The 19,126-nt window shown below is 42.7% G+C and overlaps 1 protein-coding gene and 1 non-coding gene across 2 annotated transcripts; one reads left to right on the forward strand and one right to left on the reverse strand.

The window, feature by feature from the left end:
• Window positions 1-1,035: 1,035 nt before the first annotated feature.
• On the reverse strand, window positions 1,036-10,966 carry LOC121615131 (coiled-coil domain-containing protein 39-like). Its single transcript, XM_041949325.1, has 23 exons — window positions 10,868-10,966; window positions 10,165-10,284; window positions 9,889-10,035; window positions 9,635-9,793; window positions 9,427-9,519; window positions 8,737-8,865; window positions 8,406-8,597; window positions 8,196-8,299; window positions 7,983-8,115; window positions 7,220-7,414; window positions 6,935-7,099; window positions 6,704-6,841; window positions 6,213-6,421; window positions 5,914-6,037; window positions 5,643-5,802; window positions 5,376-5,482; window positions 4,705-4,845; window positions 4,270-4,449; window positions 3,999-4,087; window positions 2,421-3,642; window positions 2,249-2,332; window positions 2,083-2,159; window positions 1,036-1,847 (listed from the first exon to the last, which is right to left on the reverse strand). Exons 1-20 carry the CDS (start codon window positions 10,964-10,966, stop codon window positions 3,474-3,476), a joined length of 2,853 nt encoding a protein of 950 aa, XP_041805259.1. The 3' UTR covers window positions 1,036-1,847; window positions 2,083-2,159; window positions 2,249-2,332; window positions 2,421-3,473.
• A 3,033-nt stretch (window positions 10,967-13,999) lies between these two features.
• trnap-ugg lies at window positions 14,000-14,071 on the forward strand. Its single transcript has one exon. It is a non-coding gene; the product is annotated as a tRNA-Pro (tRNA).
• Window positions 14,072-19,126: the final 5,055 nt, after the last annotated feature.

Consider the following 19,126-nt stretch of genomic DNA (forward strand, 5'->3'; position numbering starts at 1 on the left):
ATTCTGCTTCAGTCAAACAGCATTTCTCATGGAGCATGACACACTACTATGACTGTGACCACAAAAAAGATTATTTCATACCCTTTGAAGGGACCAGATGATGCGGAGGGATGATGTTAAAACTCAAATAAATGAGGAAGATGTAAACACTGTACTGCGTTTTAAGGTATTGGGTGTGAGCAGGATGAGTAGTGCAGTCTCAAACCCTTCATCTTCAGCCTACGTTCAGCCCTCTACTGGCTGAAAGTGGAACTGCAGCAATAACATTTCTATAGAGAGCAGCAAGCAGTTTAAAGGTCCTTTGAAATTCCTTCCTGATTCTTTATTTTCAGGAATTACCAAGTTGATGATTACATGAGTGTAACTGTAGGCAAATAAATGTTATCTTCTTAGCTGAAAATGTGCCACATAATGTACTGCTTCCTGTTTCTTTACATTATGATTTTTTACTGAAATATTTTTTTACAGTATTTACTTATAAAGGCGACACACACAAACCTGTTTTTATTACTTACCACACAGATCTGCTGGTGTTTCCGCACAGATGACTGAGGATTTGTTTTTACTTTTCACTGTCTAGCTTGTCTGTAACATGAGCTTCCTTTGACCTTAAACAGCGTCTTTTGTTCTGTCAGTACAATCCACAATGCAACACAGTGTGACTTTTACACAGTGGCTGGACATCGATCATGCTCAGAGTCGTTCTGTTGTGTAAATTACTGCCACTGAGACATGTTGTACAGTCACTTGTGATAACCTTTAGTTTGTTTAGTTTAGTTTGTTGTGTCATCTATACTTTAGTTTACTGACTTCCTGTTTTATGTTGAAGGAGTTCCTCCTCATGTGTCCTGTCTCCTTTTATTTCCTGCCTTTGTCTCTGTCCTGCCCTTGTGAGTGTGGATTAGTTTCACCTGCCCCTCGTTAGTCTGCCCTCTCTTCTGTATTCAGTCAGTGTGTTTCCCCCTTTTCATTTGTCAGGTCATCTGACCCCTGTTATTAGTTTAATCATCTGTACTCAAAACTTGGTAGTTTAACACAACTGATTTATTAACTTGCTTTAACACCTCTGACAATTGTTAAATTAAATGACAATAAGTCTGATTATCAGGCTACTGATTTATTTCTTCGAATGACTTTTACAGCAACTCAGTAATCATGTGCATTTGGTGAAAATGTCACTATAAAATGTTATCACTCATAACTTTTGGTGATTGAAAGATGATTAAATATCTCATTACTGGAAATAAAGTATTTCTATTGTGATAACTGCAATGTATGACATTTGTATTTGTATTTGCAATGAGATGACCACAAATCATTCTGTGAAACGTAAGAGAGTACATGTCTTTACATTTATGGCTTTTTAAATAGAAAGGTACTGCATGTTAAAGGTGTCTTTTGGAAAATATTGTTTTTATTGTTACATTTCCCAACTTTCACTATGCTGTCACTCAGCTGCCATGTTTAAACTGCAGAAATCACTACAGCGCATTGCAGCAGGGTTTAGGTCCATTTTAAGAAAAGCTCTTTGGTGAATAAAAGCAAACGCTTAACTGCACCATAGGATTTTAGACGTAATCAGGCCTCGCTCAATTTAATCACATCAATCAAATGAACCAGTTAATACTCATTTTGTCCTCAGCGGTGGTACAATACATCTACATTTCCAGGTGCAATTAGAAACACATCACATTGAACAGTCCACTCAGGAGTGAAAGTCTAGCTCCTGTGCAACAAGTGAGCAAACACACAGAAACTTGTGAGTTGAGGTTTCAGACTCTGGTGATGTTCTTTACTGTCAGACTGAAGACCAGATCTGGTTGTAGACGCTGGATCAAGCTGTTGAGCTGAAAGACGCAAACAATTTAGAGCCCATCATGTTCAGGTCTGTGTGCACTGTACAGCCAATGATCACAGTATGTTATCAGACTGTGTAGTGCACACATTAGCACAGAGCACAATCAATACAGAACTGGTTTTATGAATGTTTTTCCATAGGAATAAAAGACAGAATTGGTTATTAGAGCCTGTATGGTTGTGAATGTAAATTTGTGAAGGCAGTGAACGAGCATAATGAGTTACCTTGTGCAGGACTGGAGCAATTGTTGTTTTATTTATCTCCCGATAGGACTGAACAGCCGTCTGAAGGATTGCCAGAACTGTGGGACACATAGAAAGAAAGTCAGAATCATTCAAATCATGTTAGACTTTAGGTGAATTGCATTCTGCAAGCTTAAAATGCACTTACCATCGTCTGTAGAATCAGGTGTCGGCGAGATGAATGCTGCCTGAACTGGTTGGGGCGTCCCCATGGTGGCGGAGGGAATGGAAGCTGGGGAAACATTAAATAAATTATGCCACATTTTCAGTCCAGACAGCTCAAAGTTAAATTTTCCAACGATGCCTGCCAGTGTACTCACTTGTCTGTGCTGCACACGAGACCAAACATCCAGCAAACAGCAACGGCAGCAGCATGTTGAAGCTTTAATTCAGGGAAAGAGTGAAACCTGCAGTGAGAACGCGTTCCCTCTGCTCCCACAGAGCCTCGGGCTACTTTTGTTCTGTTCCAGGAAGCGACACTGATATTCAGAGGGTGTGTCAATAAGCAACAATACAACAGCTCCTCAAGGAACTGCCTGCGGCAGAGTCATTCAAGCAGGTAAAAGTAATTCCCCTCCTGTAAAGACAAGAATTCAGAGATTCAAGATTCTTTATTGTTACTTCTCAATTATACAAGAGGGCAAAAAATTCTTTGGTTCTGGATCCTTGACATTGCAGCAGAAGTAACAATAAGGCTAACAATAATGGCATTAAAATGTGCTTAAAAGTACAATGAAAATGTATATTTTAAGTAGCTAGTATTATAAATAATAATAATGTGTATTTAAATGTGCAAGGTGCTGTGTATGACCACATATACAAATGTGTGTGTATGCTGTATCGTCCATGGAAGGAGAGAGCAAAAGTGCCATTAAATGAAGTTTTACTTCATCTTAAAACACCAAAAACAAATAGCACAAAGCAATAAAAATCAGCTCTAAGATTTTTATTGAGATGTCTTTGAGTCAGTTACCTTTTAAAGAACACAAAATAAAACATGAAGAGGAAAAAAAAAGTATAAAGTTAAATCATTTTTGTCAAAGTCTGTCACTCTACGCGCGGTGGGCGTGTCCACTCTTTAGGCTACATTAGATTTATGTGAGTAAATATGATAACTACAAAGAAACAAAGTTAACAAATTTAAGAATAATATTAATAACAGACCCTTTAAAGTATGCATGTAAATACAGAGGGACACCACACACAAACTATCCTGAGCCTCTACAACACAGTTCAGAATTGTATGTGAGGAAACAGTTATTCTATAACTGAGTGTGAGTAACCCTCTGTGTCCTGTTAGCAGAGGAGTTTAATTCAGTCAATAAAGAATAAAGAATGATGATAAATCATCCATCAGACGGAGGAGCAGCACACTACGGGTTCTTTAACTTCCTGCTGCTGCTGCTCGCGCAGCTGGAACGTCTGGAGGTGGTGAGAGGAGGGGAGGTCACAGTCAGGTCCAAGCCCAGTTCCACAGTCTTCAGGACGGGGGAGTGAAGCGCAGAGGCCCTGGGGCTGCTGCTGGCTGAGGACGCAGGAGACCTGCAGCACAGAGACAGACCGACACCATAAAGATACAGAGGAAGAGCAGCACGCTGAAGTCTCCAGTCAAAGCACACAGGAGCTTCAATGGCACTAAACTAGGACATCTTTTAACATTTTATTTATGCAGGTAAAGACAAGTGAGTTTCTCATTCTGGCTCTTCACTATCAGAGCGTGGAGCATCTCAGTGCAACCACAGCTGACTGCTTTTAACCCATGACAGGAGAGCAGCATTCAGTCATTTTATAATCACTGCAACAGTTCAAACTGTGGAGCCACTGACAACAAGCTGTCATTATTTCTCTAACTCTACCACCAGCTTCTCTGGAGAAAAGGTTTTATCATGGAGTCTGACCTGAGAGAGGCGGAGCTGCGGGCAGAGTTTGTCTTGGAGCTGCGGTTACTGGTCGGAGTGGACGACGGAGAAGGAAGACACAGATTGGCCTGAGAGAAACAGCAGAAAAGAAAGTAAAAAGTTTAGGAAACCTGTTTTTATCTCTGCAAATCCTTCATGTTTGACCTGAAATCCCATAAATGACTCCAACAATGACAGTGAGCACAGCCTACCATTACTTCGTGCTGAATGATCCTCGGATTTTAAAAATGCATTTTTTATTGCTTCACACCTGCAGGAAGTATCTCTCCAGCACTGATCTGAGGTCAGGTTTGTCCTCCGTGGCCTCGTTCAGCATCTTGTCCACACTCTTGTTGAATTCTTTCAGCTCCCTCAGCTTGATGTCTTTCTCCTCAAACGTCTCAGTCTTGGTGTTTTTGGCTGAGCGGATCTCTTTGGTCAGCTTAGAGCTCTAACAAACAGCAGGACAAAACAAAATGAAAGTATGATTATGATCAGAGCTAATTAAGGTTTGTGGTCCAGGACACCTGCACTGCACTGTATGTACACACACAACATTCCTCTATTTACTGTTCAGTCCCAGTGCTGCCCGTACACAGAGCAACCAAATCAGACTGATCTCCAAGCAGTTTACATCAGTAATACTCTGATAGCAGTCATGGTGAAAGATGTTGTTCAGAAAAAGCGGGAAAGGCCGACATCAAACCTGCTTCGTGGCTCTGTCGATCTTCTCTTGCTGGGAAGAGATTTCTTTCTTCAGTTTACTGATGAGCGACTGTTTGTGCTCTACCTTCTCTTTCTCCACCTGCTCTTCTCGCAGCAGACTCTCTGAGGTATTGTTCATGTCCTGGAAAAGGAGAGGTGAAAGGAGAAGTGTGAGCTATGACATTTATTACACATTTGATTGTATTTTCTTGCTTTTATGGGATTTGACTTTAAATCAATCTTAGATAAGGATCAGTTGCTGTTTTTCAGTTCAGTCAGGAGACAAAGTAGTTCTGACACAGAGATGAGTTGTTATTAAATATTTTACTGTGTAACTGTTGCAGAACTGACTGAGAAACGTACAACAACCTTAACTGGTACAACCAAATCCAGAGTAAAGAGGAATGTTTCGCACATTTTCAATGTTCAGTCAGTCGATATCTTTGAATTCTTGGTTATTACGATCGACAGAAGGAATAAAGAGAAAAGTTGCTCGACGAGAGAGTTCAGCAGGTTTAAATGTAGGCCGACTGTTGGAGGATGTTTTCCAGACGTAGCACAAAGAAGTAACTTGTGTGAGCACTGTACCGTGATGCCGTCTGTTACTGACGGAGGATGAGATGTTTAGTATTGAGGGACTAACTGCTCAAACTGGCTGTGAACAGGACTAACCTGTAAGTCCTGTTGGAGCTCTTGGATCTGTCTTTTCTTATACTTCAGTGTCTCTTCAGCCGCCCTCAGCTGCTCCTCCAGCTTCACTTTTTCCTGATACTCTGGACCTAAAACAGAAACAGTCCGAATCCCTTTGTGATCAATGACAGCTGCTCTGTTGATTTCAGCAGAAAAAACATGTAAATCACAGAACTTCCTGCTGCTGATCCCTGATACGAGCGTTGCTGCTGGGGTTTACTCTCGCTCAGTCTACCTGCTCATACGTACTGGATTCACTCGCTTTGTTGAGGGATTTGCGGAATGCTGAGTTGCTGCTGTCGAACAGTTGAACGGTGTTCTCCAGAGCTCGATTTTCCAACTCCGTCTTGCGGACTTTAGCATCCAGACTGTCTCCCTTCCGCCTGAGCTCCTCTTTCTCTTGTGCAGCCTGATGAAAAGCACACAGCGGTGACTCGATGTACTGCTGTGCACTGCAGGAACAGATCTAACATCATCAGACTCTGCATGTCACATGTCGCTGCGTTTAAAGGACTCTCACCTTTGTGATGTAGTAAGCCTGCGATTTCTCCTCCTCCCCCTCAGGAGCTGCCATTGAAAGCATCAAGACCTCGAAGCTTTTCTTCATCAACTCGATCTTTGACAGTTTGTCATTCAGTTCAGCACTGAGACAGAATCACAGTTAAGGATCTTTTTTTGGAGAACTAGTCTGAAAGGATGTTAAGTAGCTCAGTATAGGCCCTCCGGTTATGTTAGAAACATACAAGTATCACATGAAACACCACTGAGAGCAAAGTTTGACTGTTTGACCTCACAGGAAAGTCAAACTGGGGATTTTACCTGAGTCTCTGTCTCTCCTGCTCGCTGATCTTCAGCTGCTGGTTCAGCATTTCTCTGTAGACCTTGATCTCGTCCTCCCTCTCCTTCATGGCTTTCTGCAGCTCCAGCTTCCTCTTCTCCAACGACAGCATGCTGTCCGCCTTGTTGTACAGCAGATCCCTCATACGCTTCACCTCTACCTTCATGATGTTGTGCTCCACCAGGTTGTCCTGACGAGGAACATGTGAGGTCAGCAACACAGCGCACACTTTAATTCTAATGAATTAATTCCTGCAGGTGGTGCTCATTTTCAGACACGTGACACAATGTCTGCTTTCTGTAGTGGAAACTCTTGAATATATTTCAGACACCTTTTGTTGATCGTCAAAATAAGCCTCTGTTAATTTTCTGTCAATCAAATAATTATTTCACAAATATGCAGAATGACCTTCCAAAGGGAGACACAAACGTAAGGTGATTTCCTGAAACCTGCTATGACGTCAGCCAGTTACCTGTTTCCTGAGCCTGAGTCTCTTCAGCTCCTTTTCATTGGTGTTGCGGAGCAGCATGAGCTCCTCCACCTTGTTGGTCAGATCTCTCTTTTGAGCTTCTGACTTCTCCATCTCTTTCCTCAGAGAGCGAATGTCATCCTGTCAGATCGGAGACTCGTGTGAGATGGATTTATTTCACTGGTTAAAAGACGCGCAGAACAGTACAGGGAGGAAACAAACAATCAGACTGACCTCGGACTCTCTGAGCGTGCTGGTCAGCGTGTTGGCCGTCTTCTTCTTCTCCTCCAGGACATCAGTCAGCTCAGCGATCTTCACGTCCAGCATTTTCTTTTCATCTGAGTGAATGTCACCTTGCAGCTGTGACAGTTTTGCATCCAGGCAGACAATCTGGTAGTCCTACACGAAGCGGGAAAGGAAAGAAAAGTCTTGGTATTGCAGAGTCGAGCACCAGAGCTGAGACAGGTGGTAGTGTGTTTGTAGAAGGTCTCATCCGTGTGTGTTTCCTGGTAGACGTACCTGTGTGCTCATGGTCCTCTGCTGTCTTATCAATTCCTGCTCCAGTTTTCTGAGCTCGCTGTCCAGGCTGGTGATGGTGGCTTTACTCCTCGAAACCTGGGCGACAGAATCCTTCTCCTTTGTCTTCAGGGTCTGCAAAAGCTCTTTATGGTGAAAAAGCTCGTCCCTGCAGTCACGCAGCTGGACATCCAACTCCTGTAGCAAAGCATCGGCCAGAACAGGGTCACACAGCCGAATCACAGCAAAAAGCTAAATAGCTTTGAGCACCGTCACATGTAGCACCGATTCCTGAAGCACAACATTCGTATTAGTGCAGTGTGGGGGGGCACAATGAAGCAGGAGGTCTTATAAAGATTTATATCAGCCTCGCATGATGAAATGATCTACAGTGATTAAATTAGTTTTCATGCTTCACGATTCATTAAATTTATTGGTGTGAACAGAGGATGAGGTTATAAATAAAAGCAACCAAGAGTCATTTAACAGTTTTTAAAAAATCAGAGAGAAGAGAGACATTTATTTAAATTTGTTGTCTTATGTTCACTGATTTGATTCTCGCCGTTTGAAACCATAAAAGCCAGATGTTGCTCTGTGCAGCTTTAAATTCACGGAAACATCAACATTCAGTAGTTTGGATTGTGTCCAAATGCTATCAGCAAACATATTAATCAGGGATTGTGCTGAGATGCAAAAAGGTCTTGAGATGAAAACGTTGTAACGTGCACAACACCAGTACGAGGTTCAGGACTGTCAGGCTGCTCACCTTGATCGTCAGTTCTTCGTCTTTGAGGAACTGGTCCATCTGTGCAGCTCTCTCCTCCTCGCTGAGGGCCGTCTGAGTCACAGCTTCCAGCTTCTCCTCCAGCGCCACATTGTAGGCCCTGGCCTCCTTCAGTCTACACAGACACATATACAGACAGAGCTTGTGTGCTGAAGCTAGAGCGGTAAAACATGCGTGTTGTAAGAGCTCACTGACTTGTTATTGTTATCCTGGATGTCTTTCTTTATTCTGGATATGCGGGCCGTCACAGACGCCACGTCAGAGGTCACTCTGTCCCGTGTACCTTTGCAACTGTCCAGCTGTGAGACACACGAGAGTCAGTTCGCTCAGCTTTGCCAACAGCTGAAAATATTTGTTAGAGGTAGTTCAGAAGCTTTTCACGCCGAGCTGCTTTGGGAAACCGACCTCATCCTGCAGCCTGATGCAGTTATTCTCCTGCTCCTTCAAATGCTGCTGCAGCCTCGCAGCCTGTCGGGTGGCGGCGCTTATCTTCCTCTCAGTTTCCTTGTTGTTGTTCCTCTGAGTATCCAGCAGGCGCTTCTTCTCTGTGAGGGTGGCGTTCCTTCCCCTGATGTCCTGGTTGGTTTGGGCGAGTTGCTGGACAAACGAAGGGACAAGACGGGAACACAAACACTTCTGTTCACGTTCTGCTGGCTTTTACTGTGCAGGAGTTTAAAAACTTTAGTTTGAGTCAGCACGTCTTTTATCAGCAGGAGTGCAAGGTCACAGACTTTACCAGCGCACACTGCTGCATCTCAGCGTCCCGCTGCTTCATCTGCTTGATGGTGTTTTCCCATTGGTGGATGAGCTGCTGTGTCTCCACGTGGGCCTGCTGCAGGTTTTCTGTAGTTTTATCCAAAGCGACCTGTTGGAAAGCAGAAGAAGTAGAACGTATTCTCGTAGACACACTAACCCTAACCCTAACCCTAACAGTCTGTGGCTTAAAGGTATCAAACACATTTATACTGAAGCAAAACTTAAGTCAAAAAGTGGACCGATTGACGGATGTACAGACGAATGAGAGGAACCAGATCGTCACATTTGCTCACAGACATCCTGAGGGAAATTTTCAATTTCACTTTCAGACTTCAAGTCCTCTCATCTGCCTGACAAGCATGTTGTGTCTGTAACTAGTTTGTTCGACTAACTCGACACAGTGACCAGCTTTCCCTCTTCCTTTTCCCTCCAGAAATCATAGACTGTCCTGCTCTGAAGTGTCAAATGTCTGTCATGTGCTCAGTTTCTTGATCTGAATCTAAAAGAAATCCTGCAGGACTTGGTCTCATGTTGCTTTAGTAAGAATGTCACTGCTGCTGCACCAGAAAAATAAAATGTGCAAAGTTCTTTCAGCCAACATTAGTTTGTCACGTGATACTTCTTCCCCTCGTTCATCCATACAAACAGTGAGGATGTTTTCTGACTGTACCTGTGCAGATACAGTCTCAGTCAGCTCTTTGTCGAGTGCTTTGTGCTTGTCATTGGCCTCCAGTGTCTTCTTCTCTATAGCCAGAGTGAGCGACTGTATCAGGAGAGATGAAGCCGTTAGCTCAGGATGACTCAGCAGTTTAGTTTGGATGGACAGCTGCTGGAAACAGGACAGATGCGCAGCCTGTTGGCAGCTCTGTTTCTCTCACCTTGATCCTCTGCTCGTCTTGCTGGGCGTACTTGATGATGGCCATCCTGTCCTCATCTTTGCGTGCTGACTCCTCTAAAAAGGCGTCCATGGTCTGCTGGTCCCAGTTCCTCTGGGTCCTGAACTCCTCCAGCTTCTGGTTGGCCTTGAAGATGTGGTTCTGAGGATGTGGACAACAGTTAGGTGGCACATTTTGTCACAAAGAGCTGTAGTTGTTTCTCTGTTTAAAGTAGACATGTTGAGGGTGGTGTCGACCTCAAGCATGTTCCTCCTCTCTGCTAAAGATCTCAGGTTGTTCTCCATCTTAGCAGTCTCCTGCACCAAGCGCCCTGTCTCCCTCTCTGCAAGGGCTGTGAGGTGTTTCTCCAGCTCTTCTTCTCTTTCCTTCGCCCTGCACAGAGCCTACGTGCAGAAGAATCAAACTGAGAAGTTCACAACACGCCGTGACACTGAGACTGCGACCCAGAAACCAGAAGAGACGCACGCCTCTGTGACACACACTAAATGAACAATGTGCTCTGATGCACCTACCTCAGTGTTTTCCAGCTGTTGTTTAACATGTTTGAGGTGATCGGTCATGATCTGCTTTTGATCCTTGTTTCTCTCGAGTTTGTTCTCCAGCTGCTCCAACTCTGTCTCTTTTCTACGGATCTGTTATTGAGGAAGGGATCGGATCTAAAGTGGAACATCTATAACACACAATCTGCGTTTACCTGGAACACTTCATCAGATGCTCTTTTTTTCATTAAAATGTTCATAAAAATAAAACTTATAATAGTAAATGATGAAGTTCATGTGAGTCTTAAGAGGTTTTCATCATGCTTATGCTAGTTCAGTGCAAAACACCTGAGAAACATAATAATTCATATAATTAATAATATTAATATAATAACTAATATGCAAACATTCAGTCTGCACACATCTACAAATAACTAACACTTTGTAAGACAGGAATCACAGAGCAAAATGCTTCATCTCTTCTCTCAATCACGTGATTTGTGAAGTCATTTCTGAACAGAGTTGATTCTGTTCAGTGTCTCTCTAAGAAAAGCCTTTGGTGATGAAACCTTTTCCCCATGAGCTCACACAGCAGCCACAGCTCAGTGACAGTAATGAGGAGGCTTTAAACATGAAACTAGTCTGACCACGTTGGGTTGATTCACAGCATCAGTTACTCATCGACCATTACTGAAACAAACATCTTATTATTTGAACATCACCTGCCCGCACTCACCTCTTCTATCAGAGCCTTGTTTTCAGCGCTGGGTTCGGGGATCGCAAAGCGCTCGTCCCAGCCCACCTCCGATAAAACTGTGTTCAGAAGGCTCGACATTTTCCTGCGAACAAGATCTCTGCAGAGAAACGAGAGGATAAGTCACAGTGCTGCTAGTTTCTCTGCTTTAAAATCAACGGTTTGTTTCTGCTGTTCGCTCCAACTGTTGTCTGTTGTCAGTCGTCCTTAGCAACCGCACGTGCCTCTAAACGATGTCACCACAAGGAGGCAGCGCGAGGCGCGAGAGGATGCTGCAGCAGGGATCCACACTGTCCTGATGGTGTGGTCCAGAAGGATCACTGCCACCCCAGAGGACACTTTATCACGGTTTATCAGCCACAGGTGCGACAAGAGGACACAAGAGGGCACAAGAGGACACAAGAAGACACAAGAGGGCACAAGAAGACACAAGAGGGCACAAGAGGACACAAGAAGACACAAAAAGTCACAAGAGGACACAAAAGGGCACAAGAAGACACAAGAGGGCACAAGAAGACACAAAGGGACACAAGAGGAGACATAAGAGGGCACTTTATCACGGTTTAAGACTGTCTTGCCAGGCTAAACAAGACACCTACAGATCAGTGAAAGGCCATGTCCTTTCAGGTTTTTACCATGTTTGCTTTAATTTGTGGGTTTGGGGTTAAACCATGGAGCTAACCTACTTTATTTTATAATCTTCTGTTTTAGAGGCAATAGAGTCACAGGTGTCATCCTCAGTGAGCCTGCAGCACGATGAACATGATGATCAATTTGGGAGGGACTAAAATAATTTTAAAAAGAGGATTCTGTGGAAAGACTATTCAATGTTCAATTTCAAAGCCACATGTCAGAACGAGCCTCCATCACACCTGTCTGTGTGAGAGGAGCCTCCACCACACTTGTCCGTGTGTAATGAGCCTCCGCCACACCTGTCTGTGTAAGGAGCCTCCATCATCCCTGTCTGTGTGTGAGGAGCCTCCATTACAACTCTCCATCACTGTTGTGTGCACTGGAGTCACACACAGTTTCTTGGCCTGTTGACCTTCCTCTTCTAGTTTAGACGCAGATGCTGTAACACAAACAAGCAAAAACACTGATTTAATTCAATACTAATATTGAATCAAATGACATTTACTTGAAAAAGTCACAACTTCTGTTGTGATTCTGACAGTCTAATTTAAAGTTTGGTTTGTTTTCTGGTCATGAAACAATACGTGAAAAGCACAAATCACTGTAAAGATGTGAAGATGTAGACTTAGAGGACTTTTTAAATCTTGAAGGAAAAGTATTTTTACCAAACTCTGATCAAGTTTGCAACACTGAGTGTCTCAAACAAACAGACATTTGACCTTGGCTCTTTGAACAGATGAAGGTATTTGGCGGCTTCTTTACGCACAGCCGTTTTTCATCCTGCTGGCTGTCACACTTTCTCTTTCTACTTGACAAAAACAGAGTCAGCTCAAGTTACTGCTGTGTAAAACTGTGAGGAAAGAAGTATTTTCAAAAGCAAAATATTACGTAAATGCTTAAAATATAACCTATAGCCTACAAACAGAAGCTTACTAGCTGCATTAACTCTTGTGTGTTTGTTTGCATTTATGTGTGTGTTACTGACAGCAGTCCAGCACAGCGCAGGTCCTGGTGGATGCCTTCAGGGAGCCTCACCACTGATTCATCGTTATACTGGAGACACAAACACACAGAACACGTGACCAGACAAGCTGCAATGGTGTCATCTGTCCACCAGGTGTCAGGCTTTCCCCTCACTACAAATTAGATTAAATGTGAAATAAAAGCACGTCTGGAGAATCTACCGCACACAGGTGTATAACTGTTATATGTCTGAATGTTTCCGCTGAGGTCAGCAGTGTGTTTTCATGTGAAGTGGAAGTGTCCACAGTGCAAAAGCTTAAACAAGGGTGACATTAACGCATTTATGCAGCATTTAATGAGTCCCAATTTGATTAAATTAATAAAAATAAATTAAATGAAAATTAAACAAAATAGTTACCGGACTCCTGTCACACACGTTGAAGGCTACTTTATAATTCCATTCTACTTCTTCAACTTTCTTTCAGAGGAATAATTTGTACTTTTTTCACTCCACTCTATTTAACAGCTCTAGTTACTTACAGATTTGACAAAAGCCTATAATTAACACATCAAACACCTCTTTGCCTATAACCAGTTTATATAGTTCTCTGGTAGCCATAACAACCATTATTAATGTCCCTTTATCCTTCTCTAACCAAAGAAAAAGTCTTTATGTCAAACCATATGCATAAACCTGTAAAAGATGTCCACTCTGACCAGCAGGAACAAATATCAATAACTATTATTATTTATACAACATGTCATACAGAAGGTGCAGATTAATATGTTGTGTATAAAACTTTAGAAAAAAATGTTTGAGACACTGAAACAGATTAACAAACAAGTCTAACAACAAATTATTTTACCCATCATTTTACCATTTAGAGGCAGATGGAGGAGCCAACTAATATTGTAGCATGTGTGACAGTCACTGGAGGGGCACTGTATCTACCATTGGGGGCACATTTGCAGTGCAATGACTGACTTTTAAAAACATTTAAAAAAAGAGTTTTAAGTACAAGTAAGTACAACTTATGTATGTTTTGGCCTTTAGCTATCACATATGAGGAAAATTGATAGGCTAACTGACATTCCTGCAGCGTTTCCACAACAGTCGGCTAAGCTATGCGTTTGCATCGAATTTAAACATGCTATGTTGTTAAAAACAAATAACCGATTAGGTAGCTGCTGTAGGCCTTCAAGGCTAAAAACATGGCTGTTTACTTCAGCTGAATCGGCTCATGTTTCACACAGGGCTGTTTGCCATTTTAACCTAGTTAACTTGATTCCATTAGCTGTCAGGAACTTTGTTTGTGCAGTTAACGTTATCTTAGCTAACGTTAGCTTTAACAATAAGGGCTAAGTAGCTTCGATCTAAAGCTAAGTTAGCTTGCTAGAAAGCTATAAGTGTTAAGTAGCGTTAGCTCTGGCTAATGTTTTGAAGTATCAGTATCGTACAGTTCGAAACTGTATAGAAGTGTTTATTATTTAAACTCAGCTTCAGTGCAATTGTCATGTGGCTCGTTGGTCTAGGGGTATGATTCTCGCTTTGGGTGCGAGAGGTCCCGGGTTCAAATCCCGGACGAGCCCATTGTTTTTTGTCATGCAGCACATTATAACCACCACAGCAAGCTAATATTTCTTGTAGTCTTGGCTGTGGGTACCGTCGTTTTATTACAAAAATTGATTTTCACAAGTGACCACGCAACTGGGCAAAGTCTGTAAAGAGCTGTTACACTGATCCTTGTGGACAAAGGCAGTACTGCACTGAAGGGCTTCTAATCATTTTTTCCTTATTAATATGTAACGATACATTTATCATTTATATTTTAGCTATATTCACTTTTTTCTGCATGAGGTGGCTTTTGATCTACTTCAAGCAGATCATTTAGTCTCATAAATTCAATTTGAGCTCTCCTGTAGTTGCCCACGTTTTCGGATATCAAGCAATGTTGTGCCAATCAAGTACAGTTTCCTCCGTTAAACTTTTCATACAGTCTGTAGTTGACCAGAATACAAGATGTTACCAATTTAGATACAGGATGTGTAAAGGAAAGTAGGGCATGCATGGAAGTTGTGTGGGTCTGAGGACTCTTTCATTTCCTCTCTCTCATCACCTGCATTAGAGGAAACTTATCATCTAATATCCAAAAGCTAAAAAACATGCTCACAAATGAACGCAGCCCTATGTAGTGGGTATAAAACACCTGTCTGGACTTTTTCTGAGCACAGTCTTGCTTCAGTGGTGCAGGAGGAGCACCAGAGTACTTAAAAATATGCTCACTTAATGCCTTTCTGTCTTCACCCAGTTGGGGCTTATCTGAGCTTGCTGTTGTGACAGCATCTCTGCACCCCTCCCTCCAGTCTGGCTCAGGACGGCCACTGCTCTGCTTAACACGAGGCCAGGAGATATCTCGGTAAATACCAGTCTGTTTCCCTTTCTGTTACAGCAAGCATATCATCACCACAGGAGCTACACTATTTCCATTATTTTCATAAGCCTCTTAGTGGCGCCATGCTCTGTCATTTGTAGAGCGGATTCATAGTATGAAGAGTATGAGTTTTTATATATTTTTAAGTGCCTCTTTCCTCTACCCACCCTGTTAATATGGTAAAGGGGTTCTATTCTGCTACGAATGAGAATAGAAGTTGCTGATAATTCACATGTTTTTAAATGGACGCTGTAATCCCGTTGCTCAGAGAGGAAGCTAGAGATGAGGTTAAAGGACCACACCAGTGTTTTTGCATGTGTTCTCACATTCATCAAAAAGGCCCACTGCAGTTCTCATTATGACATAAGACACATCCTGATTAAGGCCAAGCCTTAACTGCTGATTTGTAAGAAAAGCACATTCTTAAATGTAAATATTCCATCTTTTGAAAATATATACATTTTAGTTAATATCCTAAAGATGCAAACACATTTAAACATATACATATTTTTTATTTTATTTATTTAAAAGGGACGATACAAGTAGGCATTGTCACAATTAGATAAAATGCAGCTGATGCAATATTTATAGGACCACTAGCCGTAGGTAATTTGCAGACCTTGTCCCTTGAGAAATAAAACACATAATGCAACACTCTAATCTGGACGTGGAGAGTAACCATAAAACAAACATAGACAAACAAAAACCCCAACAGTACCTGATATAACAATGACTTAAAATAAGAACAACAATACTATACTATAATGCATACATGAAATATGTGTCTGTTTTCAGTTTGATAGCCCACATTTGAATAAAAGGATTTGGGCTAAAACACATTATTTAATGACCTACTAAAAGGTATAACTGCAGGCCAGGCATGAGTGGCTCTCCACTCAATCACCTTTATTAAATAGTTTAAAAGGCAAAGCAAGCAGAGAATATGCACCAAACAAATTGATTCCCCACTTTAATTGCTCTAATCTGAAGTCATCCTCGTTATACCTGAAAGTACTATTGGATTTCTCTCAGTGTCTCACTGAATCACAGCAAATCACGTCTCACCAGTGATCAGGACAAGAGCTGAGTTTCTCTGCCTCCTAATTATTGGCAGGGCTTTTAATCTTTTATCTAGATAATTAATCCAACTATCTACGTAGAAGTGGCCTGTTCTTTTCAGAGCTTCACTTGTGTCCCTCTGAAATATCCCAGTTTTTTTTCACAGTCAGTCAAAGACCATCTACAGTTTAATCGTCTGTCATAGCACAGTGTGCAATGTTTGTAATGTGTAGAATAAACACAAGTGGAGTAACGTGATCATGTGTGCAGTTAAATGCAGTTTCCTGTGTGTAAAATGCACAGGAGCCATGATCAGAAAAAAAACACTGCTCGCCCCCGGGTCAGTTTCTTCCTCCCTCCATCACCACACCATCATCACCCTCTTAACCAGCCTGCCATTTAAAGTAAGCAGCCGCCTGCTTAGCCGGCACCTTTCACTTTTCAAGCAGCACTTAATTTACTGCAGGACATTTTAAATCTCCTGCCTCTGTGGCACTCAGCCGCTGACAAATGCCTGGTTGCAAATGTATCTTATTGACTGCTGACTCGGTTGTATTACAAGCTGGCTGATAGGGGCTGCCACAGTAATGTGGTCCTCAGGTTTATCCTCACATGTTGGAGGAAGTGTATTAATTTTGTTTAGATGGGGCCTTATGAAAGTGTACTGGCAGGCAGAGACGAGCAGATCGCTCTCTCCCCTCTCTCAACCTCTGGGGATTGAAGCTATCAGCCACAGAGCCGAAGCATATTCCACCATCAATGTGTCAGGGGGAAAGCTATTAAAACCGCTTCACTTTTCCTAAGTATCATGAGAATAAGCACAAGATTTAGTGAAATCCCCCCCCCCCGCCCCCCTAGAGCACTGAAAATCTGGGGGATTTTACCCCTGAAATGTTTCCTAATGGACTGCTCAGAAGTGTCAGAAACTCTTGTTAGGCTTGAATGTAGTTTTTGGATTTCAGTGTATTTATTTGGAGCTGAAGTGGCAAATTTTGAAGTATGAGTGCGTCTGAACTTTCCATTTAATCAGATAGAAACCCGGTCACCAGTTCACTGGTGTCCGGCACTGGAACTCCAGCGTACCCTTGAATGTGTGTGTATGCACAGGAGCAAACATTAGCAGCGGACCACATGTCCACGCTTCACCTCATCGAGTCTGTCTCAAGATCTTACCTGTCAGCTAGGCGAGTCTGGAAACTTCAACTTTGTGCTGTGGGTATTATAAGGCAGGTGATGGCTCTGGTTATAGCTCAAGTATAAGTCATCAAAATGTAGGAAATCTGATGAACACGGCAGCGTTTGATTTATTTTGCTCCATTTGCTTTTTAAAATCCGTGTAAGGCATGTAAGACAAAATGACCATGTTTACAATGACACAGGGCCGCAGCTAACAATTATTTGGGATGTCAGTTAATCTGTTGACTGTTTTTTCAATTAACTGACTAATTGCTTGGTCTATAAAATGCCCAAGGTGACATCTTTGTTTTGCTTGTTTTTATTTAACTGGTTCAAATCCCAAAGATATCCAGTTTGAAAAGCAGCAGATCCTCACAGCTGAGAAGCTTGAACCAGGCGTTTGGCATTTGGCCTAAAAAAGCAGAATTATTATCAAAACTAATCAGTTCAGCTGGAGGCCATCTGGCTGGTGTCAGCAGCCAGTATGAAGTGGAGCCTGTTGTTCAGGTCTTTTTCAGCAATGTTAGATCATATGTATAGAATCGATAATCCAGACTTCAATATTGAACCCTCCTGACGAGCTGCCAGTGAACGCAACATCACCTACAGCTGTGAGTCAGGTAACGCAGCAGCGTCTGTGAACGGTGTCAAACACTTCAGTGAAAGAAAAGTCATCTCCCAAGATACCAGATGCTTAATCAGCTCTGCCAAAATGACTCAGTTAATCAATAGAGCAAATTAGTAGGAAACATCAGCATTTTCCCTCCAGCACCGAGTTGCATTGATAGATTCTTTTCTTGTCGGATGGACGTTGGCACGCTGCCTCAGCCCGAGCGCCCCGGCCTGCCTCTCTGTGTCGTCTTTCATTTCCTTTTCACCCCCAGGTCTTTCTGTACCTGTCAATTTCTTTCTACAGTGTGACTCCTTAATCCACCTGAGTGCATGGAGGACAGTTTTGACATAAGAAGAAAAGATAGACTCCTAAGGAGAGCACCAGTATCTTTAGAGCCCAGGGGATAACCGGATTACGACAGCCATTTTGTGCTGCTGGCAGTTTTTCTTATTACCCATTTTTTCCGCCCTCATCTCTCCAGAGTTGAAATGCTGCCCTTTCTTAGAAGTCAAACACTGACTGAGTACACAAAAACACATACTCTCTGAACTGAAACAGCCAAAAGAACAAAAATGAGTCTTGACAAGCGATAGTAACGGTTTGCAGCGAGAGGATTTCTCCGCGCTGCCCTTCAGACGCTCCCGTGTTGTTTTTCTCACACAATATTCCCCCTCGCCGCCGATGACTCTCTAAAACATGGTTCCTCTGTGGAAGTAATCATTGTCTCTGTGTGGCGGTGCTCACCTCCTGCGTGCGAGGCCTGAACCTACAGCACAGCAGATAACAGCACAGCTATGAGGAGACAGATCAACTGTCTGACCCCTGCTGCCAATCACCTTATCCCTCCGGCCCGTCTTCTCCGAGGAAGCCCGCAGAAAACCGCTCTCTGAAGACGTCTTATCATCTCCACCCCTGATGCCGCGTGCACCGCTGGATCTTTTGTGTCCATTTATTTTGCCTTTGAAGAGGCCGTGGAGCCTTTGATTGTGGGAGGTAAATGAAAGAAAGGCCTCCTCCTCACCGGTGCTGATATCTAAGTTTATCGCGGCTACCAAAACCTAAACCTAGAGCTCCAGCTGACCACCACAGGTCTGTGTACTGAGAAACACATCATGCTTCTGTCATGCTAATAATCCTTTTTGCAGAAGCCATTTTGGGTTCCTCTGAGGCGGCCTGGAAGCTTCCACTTAGACGCCCAGAAAGACTGCATTGAATTGCTCCTTGTAAAATGAGCTTCGTCCATACAGCAGTCCCCTGTTGTTCCCTGTAAGCATCTGCATCTCCTTCTGAGCAGCAGTGCACACGTACAGCGTGCTGTATAGAATTCATCGTTAAGTTAATGCTCAGACGTTTCTCTGTCAATGT

This window comes from Chelmon rostratus, chromosome 12, assembly GCF_017976325.1.
Source record: "Chelmon rostratus isolate fCheRos1 chromosome 12, fCheRos1.pri, whole genome shotgun sequence".
In the NCBI taxonomy this organism is placed as follows: domain Eukaryota; kingdom Metazoa; phylum Chordata; class Actinopteri; order Chaetodontiformes; family Chaetodontidae; genus Chelmon; species Chelmon rostratus.